Source organism: Erithacus rubecula, assembly GCF_903797595.1.
Source record: "Erithacus rubecula genome assembly, chromosome: 8".
Lineage (NCBI taxonomy): Eukaryota > Metazoa > Chordata > Aves > Passeriformes > Muscicapidae > Erithacus > Erithacus rubecula.
The window spans coordinates 8,218,900-8,241,068 of record NC_136659.1 but is presented as its reverse complement, the minus strand read 5'-3'; the positions used below and the strand labels follow the sequence as shown (position 1 = coordinate 8,241,068).

Below are 22,169 nucleotides of genomic sequence, written 5' to 3'. Positions count from 1 at the left end.
TGGCAGCCCTCTGCAGACACAAACATGTCCTTCCTTCCTAGGGAAGGGCGTAGCAGGTAGTGCTGCCAGGGAGATCTGGAAACAGAAGGGTTTTGTTTAGGTTGTGCCTTTAAAATATGTCCACTCCCCTCCCAGCCTGCATATTTCACAGTCTCAGCATAGTTTCCCCTGTGGACAGCTCTGGCAGACTCAGTGATTTTTTTTCCAAAGTGAACTCACTCACAAATGCATTTTTCAAGCTCCCACAATTTGAAGAATAGAAGTTGCAGCCTGAGGAAAAAAAAGAAAAAAAAAAGTAAGAAAAAAAAAAAGGTAACATTGCAGAACATTCAGGGGCTCAAGCACACAGTATTTGAAATGGGTAACTCATTTGCATAGCTCTTCAGTCATTAGTTTTTATTCCTTTTCATGGTAAAATGTGGGGTTTTTTTACTTCTGTGTACAAAGGAAATGGCAGGAATCATGGTAATTTGGACTCCAAATAGATGTTTTTAATCTGCAGGATGTAGGGAAATCATTAAGTGTATTTGGCCAATATTGGAAAATGTTATATGTCAGCTACCCAGATATTAAAATCCTATATACCCAAGCATTAGAAACACCTGTGTTGCAGCAGGAAGTCCTGTTTCCAAGCAAATGTAAAGGAGAGAACACAGATTACTGATTGCTTGAGAGCATCAGTACAGGATGAGCCACCCAAGTCCAAGGAATTTTTTAACATTTTCCCTGGTGGTAACAGCTTTGGGTCCATCCTGGGAACAGTTATGCACTATTCTGAATAAACAGCTTGGTATTTCTCCATGCCAAATCGCTCCTTTTGGTGCTTGGGAACACAGTGCCTTTGCCACCACACCCAGTTTATCACTACTCCCCCAAAACAGACAGGCTGAACCTTGTGATTCTTTCTTACTGGAGAAATCTGCTGGGACAACCAGAGTGCCCAGCTAACCTGCACATCCCAAGCAGGGAATCCAAGCTCCTGGCACTCCCTCCACAGCAAGCACACCATGCAACACCACAGTTGTTTGTTTCAGATTTTTTACTAACAAAACTAGAATAGAATAGAATAGAATAGAATAGAATAGAATAGAATAGAATAGAATAGAATAGAATAGAATAGAATAGAATAGAATAGAATAGAATAGAATAGAATAGAATAGAATAGAATAGAATAATCACCACCTAAATGATTTTTTAAAGCCCAGTAATAATAACAATAACAAGCCTGAGGAGATAAAAATATTTACATTATTATTTTTAAAAATCCAAACACCCAGTCTGGTGTTGCATGTAGTGGAAGGAATTCTGTGATATTTGATTCACCATGAGTAAATGTTTTATAATTTTGTTAATTATTATGATGATTTTTACAAATCATGACAAGGATGTTGACATAAGAATAAATATACTGATACCATTTTATTGTATATTGTCAGAGCACGTTCATATGCGATTAATGTAATAATTGATGCATTTATTAGAGTAGTAATTTACTTTTTTAATAGCATTTCAATATACTATTACTGTGATATACTATTATACTATTGTTGTAATCACTGTGATTATTACAGCAATAATTTAAATACTTATTCTTACTATAGAATATACTTTATATACTTTAGAATGTACTTTAGACTATACAACAGGCTTGAATTCCAGTCTAGACCCAAAATTGAGAGATTTGAGATCTCCGGACCATCACCTCCAACACATTCTCATTTTCCTCCTCAGGCTGAGATGAAGAATTGAGGAGTAAAGAACAGTTCATCAAAATTAACTAACCAAGACCATGAGGAATGCCTGACATTTTCTGTGCTTGCAAAATCGAGAAGAGAGACAGACTAGTTTACAATAAACAAAGCCAAAATTAGCAAACAAGGTGAGGGGTGCGAGGCTACTGGTAATAAGTGATAAACTCAAAACCCTGGATCAGCTAATCCCAAAGCCTAGAATGTGCTCTAGGAGCTGAGATGGATGCTCCAGAAACAAAGTTGAGAAGTTCAAGTGTGATGAAGAGTTTGGAAGCCTTCATCAAAGACCCCAAATTACGGAGGTGCAAACGCAAAATAACTTTTGGTTAATTTTAACAAGAAGCGAGAGTAAGCAAAACTAGGCGGGGCTGAGACTGTATTATGCATATTGTGTAATCCTAGGCTGTTAGAGAATAAACAGAGCAATAGTTTGGAGTTGTGCATGCTTTAAGAGGAGCCCCAACGCTAAATAAACGCACGCCTACTTCATAGCCCCCATTCCTCACAAGTTCATAGCACCTTTTCCAGTCTCCAGGGCCCGCATTCCGCGGTATCTCCTGCCATCTACCGATGCCGGCGAGGCTGCAGCGCACCCCGGCCGGGCAGCGGAGCCGCGCCGCGGGGCGGTCACAGCGCTGCCCGGGGCGGAACGGGGCCGGGCTCTGCCGCAATCCTCCCCGGGCAGGGCCGGGCAGGGCCGGGCAGGGCGGCGGCACGGCCCTAAATAGCGGCAGCGCCGAGCCCGGCCGCGCTGAGCCGAGCCGAGCCGAGCCGGGGCAGGATGGGCGAGGCGGCGGCGGGCAGCGCCGTGCCCCCGCTGCCGGCCGAGGCGGCGGGCGGGCAGGTGAACGCGCTGACCGTGCTGGCCCTGCTGGAGAAGCTGGTGTCCATGCTGGAGACGGTGGAGGGCAACCAGCGGCAGATGGAGCAGCGGCAGCGCGGCTTGGAAGGGACGGTGCGGGGCATCCAGGACGACCTGGTGAAGCTGTGCCGCAGCCACGGCGCCACGGGCGAGACGGTGGAGAAGCTGCTGGAGAAGTCGCGCAAGGTGTGCGCGCACACCCGCGCCGTGCGGGAGCGCCTGGACCGCCAGTGCGACCAGGTGCGGCGGCTGGAGCAGCACCACGCCCAGCTGCTGCGCCGCGACCGCTTCAAGGTGCTCATCTTCCAGGTGAGAGCATCTTCCCGGCCCCCGCTGCTCGCCCCTAAAGCTGCTAGCTCTCGGTCTGCGTGGTCACTTGGCAAAGAGTGGAGGAAAAACTTTTCCACTTCAGCAAACTTCGGGAAAGAGTAGTCTTTTGCGAACTCGTAACTCTCGAACTTGGCAAGCTTGGAAGAAAAACTTTTCCACCTTAGCAAACTTGGGGGAATAGTAGTCTTTTGCTAGCTCTTAAACTTGGGCAAAGTGCCCTCTTTTATTCTTAGCAAATTCAGGAGAAACGCCCGTTCTTCCTCCAAGTGGAGGTGGGGAGAGTATGTTTTCCTAACTCTTAGGAAATCTGGGAAAAGAGCCGTGTTTCTTTTTCACTCTTGGAAACTGAGGAAAAAGCACTTCTTTACTTTTTTTCCCTCTTTCTCCTTTTGTTTTTTTCACTGATATCTATGATCAAACTTTGGGAAAGACCCCTCTTTAACTCTTTCAGTCTTGGAGATTAAGCTGTCTTTTACTAACTCCTAGTGAATGTGAAGAAAGAGACCTTGTTTTGCTAACTCTTAGCCTTTGTGAGAAAACTGCTGCCTTTTATTCTCTTTGCAAATGAAGAGAAAGAGCCATATTTTACTCTCTCCAAGCATATGTGAGGAAAGGTTTGTTTCATTGAGTGTTTTGAGGTTTAAGTAAACTTGAAGGGCCCTTATGTTTATCCAAACTCTTGGCAAACTCGAGGAAAGAGCCCATTTTGCAAACTTGCAGTAGAAATGCCCCTAAGAACTGCCTCTGCATCTGCCCTCAGAAGGAGGAGAGGGGCAGGGCTGCATCTCCCTGTCTCCTTGTGCTGATCTGGCCCATTCAGGGATGAGCTAAAAATTCAGCTTAAAAACTCAGCTTCCTGGGAGTCCATCCAGTGATAGCGGCAGTTTGCATATTTTCCCCTTTTTAAGCAATGGTCTGGATAGAACATTCCGTGAGCTTTAACTAAACACAGGACGTGACTTTCACATATTTAAAAAAAAATAATAAAGACAGGCTTCCACAAATCACTGAGGGAGGGCAGAGAAGCAAATGCTGGGCTGGGGTAGTCACAGCTTGGGCACTTCACCACTGCTTCATACTGAGCTTGTCAGCTTGGGCGTTACCTCTGTCAGCCACTAACTCTGCTCCTTGGGTTGTTGGGGCTTTTTCCTGAACAATCCCAAAACAAGAGAGCAGTGCTTGGTTGTAAAAAGCTGGCAGGCCTGGCTGGTGCACAGGTAATTCCCCCAGAAAGGAAACCCCCACCTCCCTGCTTATTGTTCTCCCAAATTGCAGTCCAGGCTTGTTTGGCCAGAAGAGGAGGAGCTGCAGCATGTTTCCACCCCAGAAGGAATGTGGAAATTATTCCAGAGGCTGGGTAAATTAAAAGACACATGTTCTCTGCAGTACTGCAAGTAATTTAGGGTCCATTACTGTATGTCAAAACACTGCCATCTCCCAGGCCCCGTTAGCTAATGACTGGCTCCTGCCTCCAGGATCAAACCTAAACCTAGACAATGTCCTGTGGGGTGGGTGCATCAGCAAGGCCTGGGGGAAGGGAATTTTTAACATTTCTCCTACCTCTGAGTGTGAGAATTAAGGCCCTGCTGTTGCAAGGAGCGTCTTCCTCCAGAGAACTCAATATTTACTATTTTCAGATGACATAATGCAGGGAGGAAAGACAAACAGAGCTCTGTGTTCCAGGACAGGTGACGTTGCCTCGGGTGGGGATCTTCCACTGGTGGAAATTTTCTGGGAACTGGGTGAAAGCAGCTGTAAAAATCACCAAGAAGGGTTTGATGGGTAAAGCAGTGTCCTGTTTCCTGACACTAAATAGTGTTGTAAAGCTAAGGCTGCTTTAAACCTTGAATCTTTCCTTAACACTGCACAAACTTAAGGCAAACAACACAGGCCCATGTCCCAGTACAAGAGATAAAGAAAATCCACTGCCTGTCTCCTGTGCCTTTGGACAGCAGTTCTGTTCTCCACAGCTCTTACAGGGATTTAGGTGACTCTGTTCCCCTCTGCCACCAGAAAATACATCACCACAGTGCAGGATTATGAACTCACCCAACCCCAAGCCAATGCAGATCAGGAACACAAGACTTAAGGAAATACTGCAGTTAACTTACTTAAAATTGAAAAAAAAAAAAAAAATCAGCTGTGGAGCTGGGAATTTCTCCTGGCTGTACCTGCATGCCCATCTCCTTGAAACCTCCTTGCAGGATGATCTTTCAGGCTGCAGGAGGGACAGTCTGGTAGTCAGCAGGGCCACTGCCTTGCTAGGATAATTGTACAGGGGGGAAAAAAAAGCAGGCTGGCTGGGTTTGTGTCCTGCCTTGCACAGAAATCCATGGAAAAACAATTGCAGGAAGGAGAAGTCTCAGTAATGAAACAACATTGATGCCAGATTTCTGTGAAAACAAAGGGGAGTATGGATGTATGAGACTCCTCTTCAGCTGGGGGATCCTTCTTTTCCACTGAAAAAAAAAAAAAACCCATGCCAAACTTCACAGAGCGTGTTTCTCATTAGAACCAGCTTCTCCAGCTTAGGGAGACAGCTCAATAAGAAAATAATAATTCACATTTGCATTTGCAGATTCAGTTCTGCATTCAACAAATACCCTAAACTCCCTAATTCTTGGTGGGAGCACTGAGCAGAGCCAGAGCACACGACTGAGCTCCAGCTCTGCATTTTATGAAGTTGTGCTGCCACGCACCAGCATCTGCTTTCCCTCTGCATATGCACTGAGAATGAACTGTGTTTAGAAAAGTTCACCTATTTACATATTTTCCATTAAAATGCTCTTAGTTTTCTCTCCCTAGAATGTCTGCATATATTTCTTTAATTGGTGGCATATTTTAAAGGAGCTCCATTCCAAGAATTTGAGGATGCAAAAGTTATTATAAATGACACAGCAATTCAGCAAAACACTGAAGTGACTGTTTTAAAAATCCTCGTTAAGCTTTGGCATTGTTCCCCTCTATTTTGTTCTCACCACATGACCAGCTTTTTGGTTCTGGTTTGGTGGGGGTTTTGTTTGCTTTTTTAGCTGCAAAAGCAAAATGGAAGATAAAAAAAAAAAAAAAAAAAGAAAAAAAAAAAAAGGCTCATGTTTAATTTTTCAATTAAATGTCATGGAAATTAGACAGATGAAATAAGCCAAAATTGCAGCTTGGGGTCAAGCACAGTAATATTCAGATGCTGCTGTTGGTAAACCCTTTATCCTAAAATGAAGCAAGAGGAGGGCACAAAAAATCAGCAATTTGATTGTATCTTCTTGTATGGATCACTGCAATAATCTTTTGCAAAAGCAACTTTCCTCCTGCCTGCCCTCCCTCCCCACTCTGACATCCAAGAGATGTGAGAAGAAGAGCTGTATTTGCTCAAAGAAAAGTAGGAGGAGCTGGAGCTGGTTTCAGGAGGGTTTGTCATGTTTTGATTTGCAAAACCAAAGTTTTAGGCTAGTGATCATTTGGGCATACAGAGGAGCCTGGACTGGGAAAATGCAATCTCTCCTGCTTGAAGGTCAAGGCCTCATACAGCAAATGTAACAAAAAAAATAAACCAAAGCAGATTGATTTCCCTCATGCAGCATCAGAGAATCAGCAGTTCTTGAATAAATTAACTACCTGTTCACTCAGTCCACCCAGTTTTGTAGCACACTGTTATGGATCTTACTCCTTTTTGTAAGAGACAGGTGTGAAATTATGACCTGCAGGAAGTTCCCAAGGATGGCTGATCAAAGCCACAAAGGAGGCACTGATTTGAACTATGCAATATTGCTAGTGCGAGCAAGAGTTGTTTTATGCAGAGAACTTCCACCATTCTATTCATCTCCTATGTGGAAAAATAAAATTCAGAGGAGCTTGCTACCTACAGTCAAGCCCCTCTGAGGAAAAAAAAAAAAAATGCAAGGGCTGTTTTGAGCTCAGATGTGGAAAATACAAAGATGTATTGCTTTCTTAGAATTTTAGATTAGATCAAGAAGTAAAGATCAAAGTTCTACTTCTTTTAGCATGGAAAATAGTTATGCAGTTTGTAACAGCTGGCATTTTTCAGTGTATTGTTCTAGTCTTCCTAAGTGCAATAGCAGATTGCTTAAAAATGTATCAGAACAAAATATAGCTGTCACATAAACTTGTAAGACCAAAAAAAGTTATCAATAGCCCACTTACAACATGCTATCAGTAACCACTTTTGTGGTTTGAAACTTTTTCTGTTTGAAACAGAAATGTCTGTTCCACCACAGAGCATTCCTGCTATACCACCCTCACGTTTTCAAAGCACTTTACTTAATTTATTTTCATTTGCATTTTAATAGTTGCTGTAATCCTGAGGTCTTTGGGAAGCAGCGTGTCAATCCCATTTTATGAGCACACAAATAGATGCCCAGAGGCTGATGTTTTCCAGAGCCATGCAACAAGCTTAGACAGAGGGGTGATCCCTTGAATTCCACTACTGATAGCCAGAGATCACCTAGGATCTGCTTTTGATTGAATCATTAGCTCATTATTATGCAGCATATTTCTGTTTGGGTTATTTTTTTTCCTCTTTATAAAAAGATGGGCAGTTTGATAGTCTCTCTTCTACTCAGAAATTTGATAAAAATTGTAATCAAATCTGTGTCCATATTCTTCTAGAGACTGCCTTCAGTACACTTCAGGTTAACATGAATAGTGTAGGCAGAGCTAGGCTGACCTTGAGAAGGACCTTTCAGACCCATCTCTGGCTCAGACTGCACTGTGATTAAACTCATATGACACCACTTTCCCAGATAAAACACTTAAAAAGTAACAACCCACCTCTCTACCCATTAAAATCAGAGTTTTCTATCCCATTCAGGCACTTACACCTGGATGTTCAGATGTCTAAAACTGTGTGGGATTACCTAGGTTTGGAAAGAATGCACTAGATAGGAAAATTATGTTTTATACTGAGTTCTCATGCTCTGGGGAATAATTCAATGCTGCACCCACTCATGTAATCCACATTTCATTAACTGCAGTGGAGAGAAAATATAAATATTTGTACAGCAGTTAACAGCTGGTTTCACTTAAAGCTGGTGTGGGTTTCCTTTTGTTATCTTGGTCACTGTTACTGATAGTTGCAGCAGGATAATAGGTGTCAGGAGAAGAGTGTGGGCTTCATTAGATGTTCCACTGCAGGCACAGGGCTTGTAAAGCTGTGTGCCAGCCTGACTAAAGCCACTGGCCCAGAAAGGCAGAAACCACAGGGATAAAGCATGTACAAGCTGTCAAACCAGCATTCATTTCTTTTACACTTTTCATTTTAATATCCACGAGGGATATTAACCAGTATACTTGAATCAGTGTGTGATAAATAGATATATTTATATATATATGGTATAAAATTATTCTGCCCATCTACATTGCATATTCTTGAGTTCCAGAAGGGCTACAAAGTAGTCCTAGGTTTTAATAGAATCACAGAATAACAGAAACAATTAAGTTGGAAATGAGATTATTGAGTCCAACCTGTGACCCAACAGCACCTTGTCAACCAGACCATGACACCAATTGTCACTTCCAGTCTTCTTTTAAACATCTCCAGGGACAGTGACTCCACCACCTTCCTGGGCAGCACATTCCAGTGTCTAATCACTCTTTCTGTGAAGAAATTCTTCCTAGTGTCCAGCCTCAGCCTGTGACACACAGTTTAAGTGTCCTCTTGTCCTGTCAGTGGTTGCCTGGGAGAAGAACCTGACCCTCACCTGGCCACAACATCCTTTAAGGGAGTTGTAGAGAACAATAAGGTCACCCCTGAGCCTCCTCCAGACTAAACAACAGCCATGTACAATAGCCTTGACAGCAAATTTAACCCAAGACACTGTTCTCTGCAGTGATCACAACTGTGTGCTCAGTCCTGAAATAATGAGCATGAACTTGGAAGTGTATGTGGCCTTTTTTTCCCCTTAACTGTACACTCAGGCCCACTGGGGACAGATCTGAGACTATTACAACCATTTCACTCAGCACTTACTGCTTTTTGTATCTAAAGATAAATGTGGAGGGAGGAGGGAAAAGAAAATCCTCCCAATGCATGTGAGGAAATGAAATTGCATGCACTCTGTCTGAAAGTGATAAAAAGGGTAATGAATAGAGGCTATGCAGATCCAAGGCTCAGAGTGCTGAGAGGAGAAGGGAGTGTGGAAGGAGCCTCATTTTCTGTGCATGGGTAGATGCAAAGCCCCCACAGAACAGTGAGTTCATTGTGCTGCCCCTGAGCTGCTCAGGGTTGCAGAGTTTCTGCACTCAGTGGGCACAGACAACCCTCATTATAACCTGCAGCTTCTGCCCCTGCTTAGCCTGTTTTGGTTTTAGATTATTTCTTTTTTTTTTTTCTTTCTGTGTCTTTTCTTGGTTTTGTTTCTAAAAAGCAACACTTTTCCTGGTAGCTGGAAGCTCCTGTTTTCTATGTGGTATAACTTCTTTTTATTTTTGTATACCATAAATTTGTATCCTTACATGCCAAGGAGTTGCATCCTATCCACATTTTAATATTTACCAACAAAGTTTATCAGTTTAGGGTTTTTCTTCCTGTAAATAGCTGTAAAATAGGATATACTCTAAACATCATGACCTTCATGGTTTTTCAATGTCAACAATCCATTTTTAACAGCAACATACATTTTCCAGGAATATGGAAAAAATGCTAAGTGCATTTGCCATTTGAGAATCTTCCCAGGTGCAGCCAACACCTCTGCAGGGATATGCTCAGTCTTTGGCTCAAGAAACTGAAAGCTCTGTGGGGTTATGTGACTTCTGGAGGTCTGCAGTACAAACTCCCTCCTGACCTTACCCTCCCTTCTCCCCAGGGACAGGTGCACAACTTGACAGCTAAACTCTCATTAAAAGCTACCTAATATAAATTAAAAGAACAGGATTTCCATTCTGCATACATCCCAAGTCACTTTGACAGCTCATAAGTCTTAAACTTTACCAGATAATGGTTCAGCGGTTTGTTACTGGTCAAATGTGTTGAAAAAACCAATAAACGTTCAGCATTCATCTCATTGGGGTGGGGAATAATTGTTCAAGGTTGTGCTTTTTTTATTAAATTTGTGTCCTGTGAACTATGAAACTCAAATATTGTCAATTCTTTCAGGAGGAAAATGAGATCCCTGCCAGTGTTTTTGCAAAAGAGCCCGTTCCTAGCATTACAGAAGGAAAAGAGGAGCCTGTGGATGAGAACAAGACACTGGAAGAAACCTTGCATACAGTGGAGTTGGGATCAGATGATGATATGTTCCACGAGGGAGACGACTTAGATGACAGTGCAGAGGAGAAAACAGAAGAATCAAGAGCTGAGAAGCTGAAAAGATCCAGCCTCAAGAAGGTGGACAGCCTCAAGAAAGCGTTCTCCCGCCAGAACATCGAGAAGAAGATGAACAAGATTGTGTCGCCCGAGCGGAGAGAGAAGATCAAGAAATCTCTCACTGTGCACCACCAGAAATCCTCCTCTTCCAAGGGCTCGGCTTTCAAGGTGTCTCCCCTCACCTTCAGCAGCAAGAAAGGCCGTGAGGGAGAGAGCCCAGCCGAAGGTGAGGACAGGCCAGAAAGCGCCAGCAACGAGCAGGCGGAGAACGAGGAGGAGACGTCCCTGGGCGACACGCGCTCGGATGTGACACCCAGCACCTCCCTGGCCGAGGAGGGCAAGGCAGCCGTGGATTCCCTGCAGAAGGAGGCCAAGGCCGTGGTGAGCAACAACATCGAGCTGTCCATCGTGGAGGATGACGAGGAGTATGGGGTGCCCCTGGAAGTTTCTAGCCAGAAACTGTTCGACGAGAGGAGCAACCCGGTTGGCGGGGAGATGGAACAGTCTGACGAGGAGAGCACCCCAGCGGCCGTCCTGCAGGTGAACCAGACAGCCTGAGCAGCCCCAGCACACTCAGCCTTCCCGAGGCATGGCCCTGCTTCCAGCTGCACAGGCAGGAGCAGCCACCCTTCCATCCTTTTCCTCTGCAGTGACAATTTATTGCGTCGCGTTGGAATGCGGAGCGGACTCGGTCAATGACAGTGGTGTTCATGAGTTTAGAGATGCTGCCTGCTGGTGTCACAGAGGATGTCTGGTAGAAGCAAGCTGATCACTGGCTTTTGTTAGAGTTAGGTCAGAGGAATGCCTGGAGGCTAGTCAAGGCCCAAGCATTTCTGTGCTCTTTCCTTCCCCCAGTATTTCATGCACTGTGAGTAGTTTTGTATGTAAATGTAGGAATCCCAATGAGAACATTTGATTTCGGCTGCCCTGTCGTGCTCCATGAATACTAACAGTATTCAGTAATTGTGCACACACATATAGTTTGTGGGGCTTTGCTCCACAGCACCATAGGAGACTAAAAGAGCAGAGTACTTAGAGGGCAAAGCTGAAAACCCAGTTCCATCCATTTCAGTGGGGGAGAGATTTTTGCCAGATGTCACTCACTAGTCATTTAGAAGAAATCACTATGTTTAGGTGGGGAGGAGAAAAAAAAAAAAGTATTTTTCAATCTAACAGAGTTATGAAAATACATTAATGACAAGCATGAATGTGTTACCGCACCTTTAAAGGTTCAGAAATTGAAAAGAAAAAAAAAAAATAGGTGTTTGACAGGAAGATGAAGGTAGCATGAAGAAAATATGAAATGCTATGAAATGAAAAAAAAGCAAAAATAACCCCCCACAGTATTCAATCTATACTCCCAGCTTAAAGTATATGTACTCAGATAACACTAATTAATTTGCAGTCTTTATAGCAATATACTATCAAACTTTGCACCTGCACAACTTTGTATCTCAGAGTATTTTGAAAATAGCATAATTTATCTTTTTACAGATTATTTCATATATAGAGCTATATCTACACAGGAGAGTTAGATAATTACAGGGATGTAAGGACAATTTCAACAAAAGGTGAAATACTCTTTCAGGCATGTCCAAAGGGAACAATGTGTCATGGATTGAACTTCATGGCAGGGATGAGTTCATGTAAGTATGAGTCTGCAAAGCCATAGGATTTGGTTCTCTGCTAGTAACCTTGATCAAAGTCACCCACCTGCTCTCAAAACTACTAGTCTGTAATTTTTCAAAACTGATTGAAAACGAGAGGTTACAAGGTAGTTTGTTCACTATGAATGTTCATTCCTGTCACTTAAAGGTAAGGGGCAAAGGAGGAAAGGGAAGCACAATACCCACAACAGTTCCCTTACATCCTTGGTTGTTTATGCAGTGGGTTATTTTTATTTTTTTATATACATAAAAAATTCTACTGATACTTAATGTTGCACTAAAAGATGGCTTCCTTTTGTGTTTTAGAATCACAAATTACAGGGGAAATAAAAGCTACAGCAGAAGTACCATTATGAAATAATTAACAGGTATTACTCCACAGGGATAATACCTGTAACCAGTAAATCACACTGGAAGTTAGTTAGTTAGAGCTCAGTGTAGGCAAGTACTATTAAGAGTTAAGCTCTTAAGTGCATGGTATCATGTAGAAGATACTGTTTCTAAGGAAAATCATGGCATAACTCGTGCAGCTATATTTTTATTTTGTATTAACTACAATGGATTTCAGTAATTTTTACTTGTAACTAACTATGGATATGACAAATAAAAGCATAATATAAAACACAGCCATGTCAGTCTTTGGGAGAAGCTGGCAAAGATGAAATTTAAAGGTCAAGTGTTTATTACTTCAGTTTGTGGCCCTGTTGTATCTATACCATTCTCTTTCTCATCCTATGCTGTTATTGCTAGATAACAAACACCAGTGCATTGCTTTCCAGACACTTTTCAGACTTCTAGCCCATCTAAACCTACTCAGGCTCTTTCCAAAATCTCCTGGCTCATTCTGCATCTTTTTATTGGGCTGCAGCATTCTCCTACTACTCTAAATAGTCCTGAAAGCATATTTATATTGAAGTGTATGTTCTGTTTATGCACAGAGATAAACTCTTGTCTTCTGGAGTGCCACATAGTCTTTAGCAGGCTTAATTTTACTGACAGATCAAAGAAAGCACGTTTAACCTTTATGCAGCAGCTGTCAACCCCTCGCAGCCACCAAGTGCTAACCAGGAGCCCCAGCATCATGTTTGTATTTTCCTTTCAGATGTGCTGGTTTGTTTGTCCTGCTAAGCTTTAATTCAAACAATACCCCTGGCCATGCTTTATCCAGTTTTAGGGATGCTGAAATGAATCCTGTGCACACTGTTCTGAGCGCATTACAATGCTGTCCAGTAAAACCATTGGAAATGCAGATACTGAGCATCTGGGAGAATTAACTCAAATACCCACTTCAGAATACAGCACACACACAGCCAGTAGGTGCAGGACAAGAATTAAATGGTTTCTCCACCACAATTGCACATTTCCAAGGACAGGTGGGTCTGTAATCCTAACAAACAAAGCATGGTCCGCAAGAGGGGAAAACCTTCACTCAACTCATGGGCGTCTGCTTTTGTGTTGTCTTATAAACCAGAGGAGGAAGCAAGCTCAGGCTCTCAAGATGCCCCCCAAGCTGTTTGTTCCCCCTTGCCTTCCATTCTGAGGGCCTGACTGAAAACACCAGGCTGCAGAAATTACTGATGGAGGGAGGAGACAGCCTGGGACAGCAGCACTGCATTCCTTCAAGGATCTCGAGCACGTGCCTGGATCTCGGCAGGCTGGCAGATGTCAGGCATGTGCACGAGTATTCCGTGATCGTGCTGACAGGTTTGTCCACAGAATTACTATTTTTTAAAAACTGCCTGTTTATGCTTCCTGACACAGTGACAGTGAGCTCCACTGGCACCATTATTCCTTGGAGGACCTGGCCTGTGAGCTGCTGCACAGATTCAGAGTCTGACCTCCGCCGGAATCAGCGGCAGCTCTGCACTAAGGAAAAGGGTGTGATAAAGCCCTTGTGGCATAAATATTTAAACAAGCAGCACTCAGCAGCTGCTGATACTTCCATTTTCAATGACACAAAACCAGCTGACATTTCTGTCCCCTTTTAGGGGAAAGAGCACAGAGCATCCCGTTGACCCCCACGTGCTAATCCACGAGCTGGCTCTTCTGTGAAAAGGCACAGATTCGGGTTTTCTGGACCATTTCACTGTCAAATGAGAGAGTGCAGTGTAAGCCATCCTACAGGCCTGACTGAAGCATGTTCTGTCCCTTTAACAGACACAAGAAAGAGGAGAAGAAAAGGATCAGAAGGTAAAATACACCTGGATAGTCCTTTACACTGATGCAGTGAAAACCCTTTGTTGTTGTGGGCTGTAATGCCAAACAGCTGCACAGCTGATGACTGATAGTCAAACACCTAAAAAAAAGGTAAGCTTGGAAGAATTAGCAAAGTAATGGCAATTTGTTTGAGGTCAGACTCTTCACAAGGGGCCATCCAACCCTGAAAGTTAATGAAAAGCCTTCAGCTGGCTCAAAAGATGCTTTGAACCACACAATGCTTTTGGGCCACACATACAGCTCCTGTGATCATCAGTAAGCTGTGTGCAGGGATGCAGGACATGAGATCCCTGTATCTCCCCGGTCCAATCTGCTTAGCTCATCAACCCAACAAAAAGTTTTCCTGCCATCAGCACGGCAGGCGCAGCGGTGTGGCAGAAAGGAAGGCTCTGCCCTGCTTTGCAGGGTGCACTGTGAGCAGAATTGCAAGCTGGGTTCTGACTGCAAGGTCTGTGCTGTTGGGAGCTGCCTGTGACAGAGAGAGTGTAACCACCATCCTTAAAAACAATGCCAGCTTGGCAGGGGGAAAAGTTTTGCTGTGACCTGTTATGACCACACTCGCTCTGGGTGTCAAGGGGAAGGTGTGAGGTGGTCCTGCAGGAAAAGAAGAAGGTTCACTCACAGCAGAGCAAGGCCAGCACGCAGCTGTTTGGCCCCGGTCCTGGTCAGGGCTTTGCCTCGGAAAGGAAAGAGGGGCAAGAAACAACTGGCAGAGCCCCGGAGGTGCTGACTCAGCAGCCAAGCATCCACCCGGAGCTGCCTGACTCACCCAAATAAATGGAAAAAGGCTGAGAGCCACTTTCCAGCGCTCCACACTGCCCCTCGCCAAGGGTTTGTTTCAGGGTTTGCCTTGAACCGACATCCACACCCCAGGCTGAGTCTCACTGCACGCATAAGGAAATTTTAATCAGCATACTTGCAGCTGGCAGTGGTGGCTGATCTTTGCTGCCCTCCTTTTGATCAAACGGCCTTTTTTCCCTTCCTCTCACTCCACCAAGTCATTTGTGGGAGTCTGAAGTGCACACTAATTCAAATAAGGAACTCTCCCTAACTGCATGTTGATAATCAATGTCATCTTTAATTTTTCTTACGTGGTTATCCCCTTTAATGGGGTGTGCTGCGGTAACTGAGAATAAATCTGCTTTGGGTTAAGCTAGAGATTGTTATTTATTTTTCTTTCAGATCAGAGATTAATATTGCTGTATGACCATTGGCACTAACCTCTTTTTCCATAGCAACACCAAAGAGAACATAAACTATGACTCATAATTTCTCTCTGGAGGACTTTTTTGTAATTATGATCATTCCACAGTTCCTAAAATATGTTAGCTGATATATAGCTCTGGTATAACAGCTTTGATTTTCCTTCATTTGAACACCCAGGCAGAAAGAAGAGACTTCCATTATTTTCTCTCTCTCAGGCTGAGCTAAACACTACACAAAGTATCATATATTCATTATTCATTATAACTCTGTGGCTCCTAAAAACTCCACAGCAATGTTTTCTCCATAAAGGTGGAACAGGTTTACTCACTTTCAATAACCTTAAATAATACTGACCTTCTAAAAGAAAACTCGTGTCCTTCCCACCGTGGTTAGTAAATTGGGGTCTGAGAGCTGGAATTGATCCAGACTGGGAACTGTATTATGCAGGGTTCCACACCAGCCTTGCTCCTCTGCCATCAATGGCTTTAAACTCTCCAACATTTGCTCTCCCTCAGAACACAGCTGAAATGCACAGTCCGAATTCCATAATAATGGTGATACTCCTTACTCCCTTCAGTGAAAATCTGGCCTTGGAACAACTTGTCCATACAGCTCCCTGGAATATCTCAGCAGATAATCACACTGGATCATCACAAGAGATTACATGACTTTTTGTCTGTGTGTGTGGCTGTCCTACATTCCCCTTACAACACAGTCTGCTGTGTGCTGGTGCAGAGTGCTCAGGAAACCTGCCTCTTGCTGGAGAATTACAAAAGTACAATTAGCAAATTCAAGGACACACGCATTCAGCCAACAGCCACGATCCAAACTGGAGAGACAGAACCACCTCTCTTGGCTCTGCAGGGTGATCCCTGGCAGCTAAACCAAGCCCAGGTTGCACCAACAGAGGGGACACGTGGCTTGCTCTTGGCCTTTCCTGCACCTGCAGGCTCAGGCTTGTGCAGGCACACCATGAAAGAGCAACACTTCAACCAGCACAGCAATCACACCACAGGCTTCTCCACTCCTCCCTGAAGGTTTGTGGGAAAACACCCTGAACCTTCACATTGCTGAACGTTGGGAGCAGAAAATCACTGCAACCCCTATGCCATTACCTGCAGTGAGGAGACTGCTTTGCCTCCTTTACTCCCTCCCATCAGGCTTAAGCAGTGAAGAAGTGCAGGGGATGTGAGCTGTGATGGATACTGGAAATGTGTAAGACAGTGCTAGGAACAAATAGCACACAAGGGATGACTTCACTGCACACCACACACACATACTCATTTAGATCAAGTACCAGGCACAGCCTAACTACAGAAACACAGCACTGTTCAGGAAAATTCATCTTATTCCTCAGCTACTTAGCTCCTGATGTCCTAACCTATCCATTTAAAGGAGTTCCAGCATCCTTTCAGTGTGCTGCCAGCTACAGTTATACATGCCCTTATTTTACTTGTTCCTTCTGACATGCCTGTAGGCAAACGAGCCCCGTGAGGGTGACAACATGAGCTGCATTAACTCACTGCCTGCTCCCTGAATCACTGCAACTCAGCACAGCACTGCCAGAGACATGGAAAAAGGGACACTGAGAACCTCTGACTAGGGGTAAGCAAATTATGAACACACAGAAGCTGCCTGCATTTACAGTGTCAATTGTCACTTCCACACACAGCCACAGTGAAAGCTGTGAGCACTGTGTGATGACTCCTAAACAACCTTCATTTCCCTGCAAAATTCACCATGCCACTGTGGGCAGCAGCTGGAGACTGACAGTCAGAGAGCAGGTTATGACTGAAAGCTGAAGGGTGACTTGTCATGCAAGACCTGTGTAAACATGTCCTTAGTAAAGTTGAAAGGAAGGGGATTTCTTTTGGCATATTTCAGGAATAAGCTTTTGAGAAGAATACCTGTGTCCTCTGCAAAAGAAAAACAAGCTGCAGGACATGGAAATATGCATTCCTGGGTTAGGCTCAACATAGAGCTCTCAGCTGAAACAAAATCATCTCATGCTGTAGCTATTAAACACTATGTATGTCACAGATATGTAGTGTATATGACACACAGCTTCAAATAAAGGTGGGAACCTGGAAAGGCTTTAATGGATTTTGAAGTGGCTGTAAATTCTTTTGTTAGAAAGGAAATAGACTGATAGGATCCCATAAATCTAGTCCTAAAAAACAATGAATCAAGGATATATTTTTTTAGTTAGTTCTCAGTACTTCTTATTGGTACAATAGTTGACATGCAGCCAGAAGAGGAGGGAGGCATTAAACAAGAAGTGTGTAGGTGGAGAAAATAGTAGGAAAATGCGGATAAGAAATGGAACAGTGGGGTGTGCATGAGAGAAGGGAATGTGTGAGGGAAGGAGCCACTAGGAAGGGTGGGGAACAGGAGGAAGGAGCTGAAAGGCACCAGCAGAGTGCCCAGAACAAAGGCTGGGACAGAACCAAGAGGCACCAGCAAAAATGGGAAAAAGGAAAAACAAGGGTCAATAAGGTCTACAGTTGAAAAAGATGGAAATGGGAGTAGGGAATCAGAAATCACTCTGGGACAGCTGCCATGTAAAAGACAGCAATAGTGAGCAAAGAGCTCAATATTTATCATCTCTCTACCTGCCAAAATGTATTGCTGAAGCAATGCCCAGGATTAGGTCTAGAAGTGATTTTTACTGTGCAGTGCAGTCAATCATTTTTATTTTGCTTAGAGTTTTGGTTTGTTTTGTATGAGAAAAGTTGGTCCAGAATAGGGAAAAGTAGCATTTTATATGAAAATAGCTCAGCCTGAGTCTGCAGAAACCCATGATGGTGACAGCACCTTGCCAGGTCTTCAGTGCAAGCTCACATTTGCTATGTCTACCTGCTACCAAGGCTTGGGGGAGAGAGAGGGGGAAAAGGTGCTGTGAACAGCAGGATGAGGTCACCTCCTGTCCAGACATGTGGGCAATTCCCCACTGAGTACAGACCTCGTGCAGACAGGGGCAGGCAGGATTTGCTGGAAGCACTAAGGAATGCACCTCCAGCAGCTGGATTTCACTGGCAGACCCCTGAATCCCAGAGCTTCTCTGCCACACAGCCTGTCTGCAGTCAGAATAGGAGTTCTTCCCTACTGCAGGGAGGTTTTGGGGAAAGCAGACCCAGCTCTCCTCTGCACTGGCCCCTTGCCTTGCCAAGAAGCTGGGCTATATTAAGCCATGCTGGCTGGGCCATTTCTCCTTCGTGCTTGGCCTCCCGTGGGAGTTGCTCCATTCTCACGTATCTGTTGAGAAACAGCTTGTTCTTTCTGGCTTTGCTCAGGTTCTTTATTTAGTGGTGCAACTTCACACAACAGTGGAAGCCAGGTTCTGCTCTCACTCCAGAAGAGACCTGCCCAAGTCCCCTTCCCACCATTCATTCTTCACTAAATAAAGCAGCAGCTCTCTCCTACTCCACTCCTGACATCTCCTAGGTTGTTGCCTGACATTTTATTGTACTTTTCTAGAAACTCTCTGTTTGCTATATAACTCTCTCATAAAATGGAAGGCTGCACTATGAATTCTTGCTAATGACTTACAGGATGCAGGTTAATAGATTCAGAGGTTTTCATAATTACCACACTTGGATCATTTCCTGTGCAGAAGAACAAGACATGGGGAGAAAATGATGACAAGCTTTGGAAATAACAGGAGGAAAAAACTGGATTAGGGTTATAATCTTTAAATGGAAAATGTCTCCTCACCTATTTTTTTGCTGCTGTCAAATTTCAGTGCCTGAAAAGAAAGTCACCTTCTACAAAAGAGAGGAAGGGTAAGGTACATTTCTACCTAGCAATGCATCTCATACATGTGTACATATATGTAGTATACATCCCACATGTACCTCTAAATGCTCACTTTCATATCCATCCTTGCTATTTAATATAAGGATTAATATGCTAAACCCTAAAAAAATTATTTGGCATCCAAGGCTCCTTGATTTTGAAGACCTCTGCACATTTATACCTCATTCTATAAACTGATAAAGTTCCTCAAAAGTTTTCCTCCTGGTATTTTTTAAAGTGCCTATGCTATCACAGTATTCAGCACCCAGCCTGAAAACTCAACAATTTCAGACAGTTCCCTTTTTCAAGATGTGACAGTAGTCAAAACCTATGCCAGCAGTGAAAGACAATCAAAATCAGTGTTTATAGAAAATCAGGGACAAGAGAACTTGAACTGGTGCTTCTTGATCATACATAACCTACTCAAGCTGCAGCTCTAATAGGAGTAATTTCATATTAGTGAGAGCATTTCACTTTGTAACAATTTCACAAAATCACTTTGCAAGTCTTTCAGGCACAGTTTTGCAATATTTTTCAGGCAGAGGCACAGCTCACACTGAGACAGACACCAGCTCCCTCTGCCCATGCTTCAAGCCAACTGGAAGACATGGGAAATGTCAGATGTTGCCCCAAGCTAATGTGCCACATCTCTCATTAGGGCACAGCACTAACTGCATCCATATGGTGCCTGGTCAGCTCGAAATGCAGACAGGGTGAGATCATCTCTGCCTCCACAACACTCAGGCAGTGCACACAGGGAGCTTTGCCTGCATGAGCAATGCAGTTTCAGGGGATGTTAATCCACTGTTGCTCTGTTATAGGGCCTAATCTACCCCAAGTATTGGGCTGAAATGGATCCTCAGACTGTAATTTAAAATGGAACAAAGAAATCTGATGGTTGTTTTAATCACTAATTTTCAGTACTTCAGTAGGAAGTACTGAAGCCACAGGTCAAAATATCTACTCAAACTTAGGTGATTTGCTGGTTATAGCCAAAAATCCCTTTCTGATGCCACCCTAGTGCACCACCTGAAAGATAATTTTGGTTCTACAGATCCTAATCATCACACTACAATACAGAGCTTGGTGTCTGCTCTCATTTTTCTTTGTACAATATGAGAGTAAAGGAGGGATCAGCTAAACTCTGCAAGGGTTTTCTTCTAGTCTAAATCCTCCAGGGAAAGCCACATGAAATACTGCCTGTGGACTCAGCAGCAAGGCATGTGCCTGCCCCTCCATGGCACACAGCCCTGTCCTCTGGGGCCCTGGGCAAAGCTCACAGTCACATTTATCACCAGCAGCACTTCTCCTGCCATGGCTGTGCTATCCACATGGGGCCTGAGGCAGAAGAAAGGGAAAGATGCTTTCCTGACATTCCTGAGATCCACAGAATAATTACTTTATGTAGGTAATGAAAAGACTTCAGCCTACTCCTCTACCCCCATGGGATGGAGACAATTTATTCTTGAAGGTTGTATATTATTCAGTGTGTTCTGCCATCTTTCTCCAATTATTATTTTCACTCAACAGTGTAGCTGGCCAAAAACTACAAAAAAAAGCATTAGCTGAAAAAGTTATTTGTCAGGAAACAAGGTTTCCTCTTCTCCACCTAATGCACTCCAGCAAGTTCCAGCTACATTGCTTCCTTCCAGCATTTAGCTTGACAAAGTATGTGGTGAGCCTGGCAAGAATCTGAAAACCTCAAATGTTCGTGATTATCAGCATTAACAGTTGCTATTGTTCTTATCTCAATAGTTAAAGCCTGCCCTTAGCATGAAGGGCTATTTTTCCTCATTACTACAGATTTCTTTTTGCACAATAATCCTCTTTTCAGAGCTTCATGATATTTTCAGATTTTCCTGTTCAGCTCTGAATGCTGCATGAACACTGCCTGGTGAGGAAAAACATACTACATATTATTTTAATACAGTGATCATTTGCTGTTGCACCTTTCCCCAGCTGCATTGCTGTGACTCTGCTTCTAAGTTCCTTACTTTTTTTCCCCCCCATGCACATTTCACTGCCATTACCACCATGATTTGCAGTACCAGATTGTTTTTCACAGGCTTCTACAAAGCCATATTAAACTTTGCAGCCACCCAGCTGTAATGTTTGTTTTGAGGGGGTGGTGATGGGGACATGCATCAGCAGTGGCATCCAGGAATAACTTGTTTTACCATCCATTTATTTACCTTTATCCTGACCAGTCACTAAGAGTCCTCATGTTGCTGCTTGTCTTCAAATCTGAGTGTGTATGGGGAGAGTAGTTCTACTTTTGGGTGCAGTTTTGGGATGGATGCTCTGAAGGGAAAGGGGCTGGGTGAGCTCTGTGCTGTGTAGCAGAGATGAACATGGACCAGACTCCCTGCACAGCCAGGCTGGGATTGCAGAACTCCTCTTTGCAGGAATGCAGAATTCCTGCTGGAGTTCCTTCAAAACACCCCCTCTTTGCTACCTTTAGGACCAAAACCTTGACCTGAAAGGATGGCTGATGGATTCAAACCAACTCCATGATGAAAACCAAGATCTAACCACCCCAAATACTTTAACAACAAAAACTATCTTAAAAGAGAGCCTGCTCTGAACAGAGTGGATACACATCTGCAAGACATTTCTTTGGATTCAGGTAAAGTACCCAGATACAGTTCTGAGGAGGATGACACACAAGATCTTAATTCTCACTCAAACAGTTCCTGTTTATCTTCATGGAGAACTAACCCAAATATTAGCTTTGGGATTTGATAAGGGACACATTAAACAAACACTGCTGCCTCTACCAGAAAAAAACTGGCTCTCAGCCAGATAAGTGAAGCTCTGCCTACAAATTAAGTATTACTATATTCAGGGTGTGCTTGCAGTGGTATTTTCTTGCACTGCCTGCATTTTTTTCAGCAGTGCATAAGCATACTTAATAGAGTAGCTTGCAGGGAGATTTCAATCACCCCTAGTACATGAAAAATGAGACATTTCTGATGCTCAGCTCAGCACACAGCACTTGTCTCCCTCCCAAGAACTCTGGTAAG

The 22,169-nt window shown here is 43.7% G+C and overlaps 1 protein-coding gene across 1 annotated transcript; it reads left to right on the top strand.

The window, feature by feature from the left end:
• The first annotated feature begins 2,507 nt into the window (after positions 1-2,507).
• Positions 2,508-12,554, top strand: CAVIN2 (caveolae associated protein 2). The gene is made up of 2 exons (XM_079311810.1): positions 2,508-2,922; positions 10,052-12,554. Exons 1-2 carry the CDS (start codon positions 2,533-2,535, stop codon positions 10,817-10,819), a joined length of 1,158 nt encoding a protein of 385 aa, XP_079167936.1. The 5' UTR covers positions 2,508-2,532; the 3' UTR covers positions 10,820-12,554.
• Positions 12,555-22,169: the final 9,615 nt, after the last annotated feature.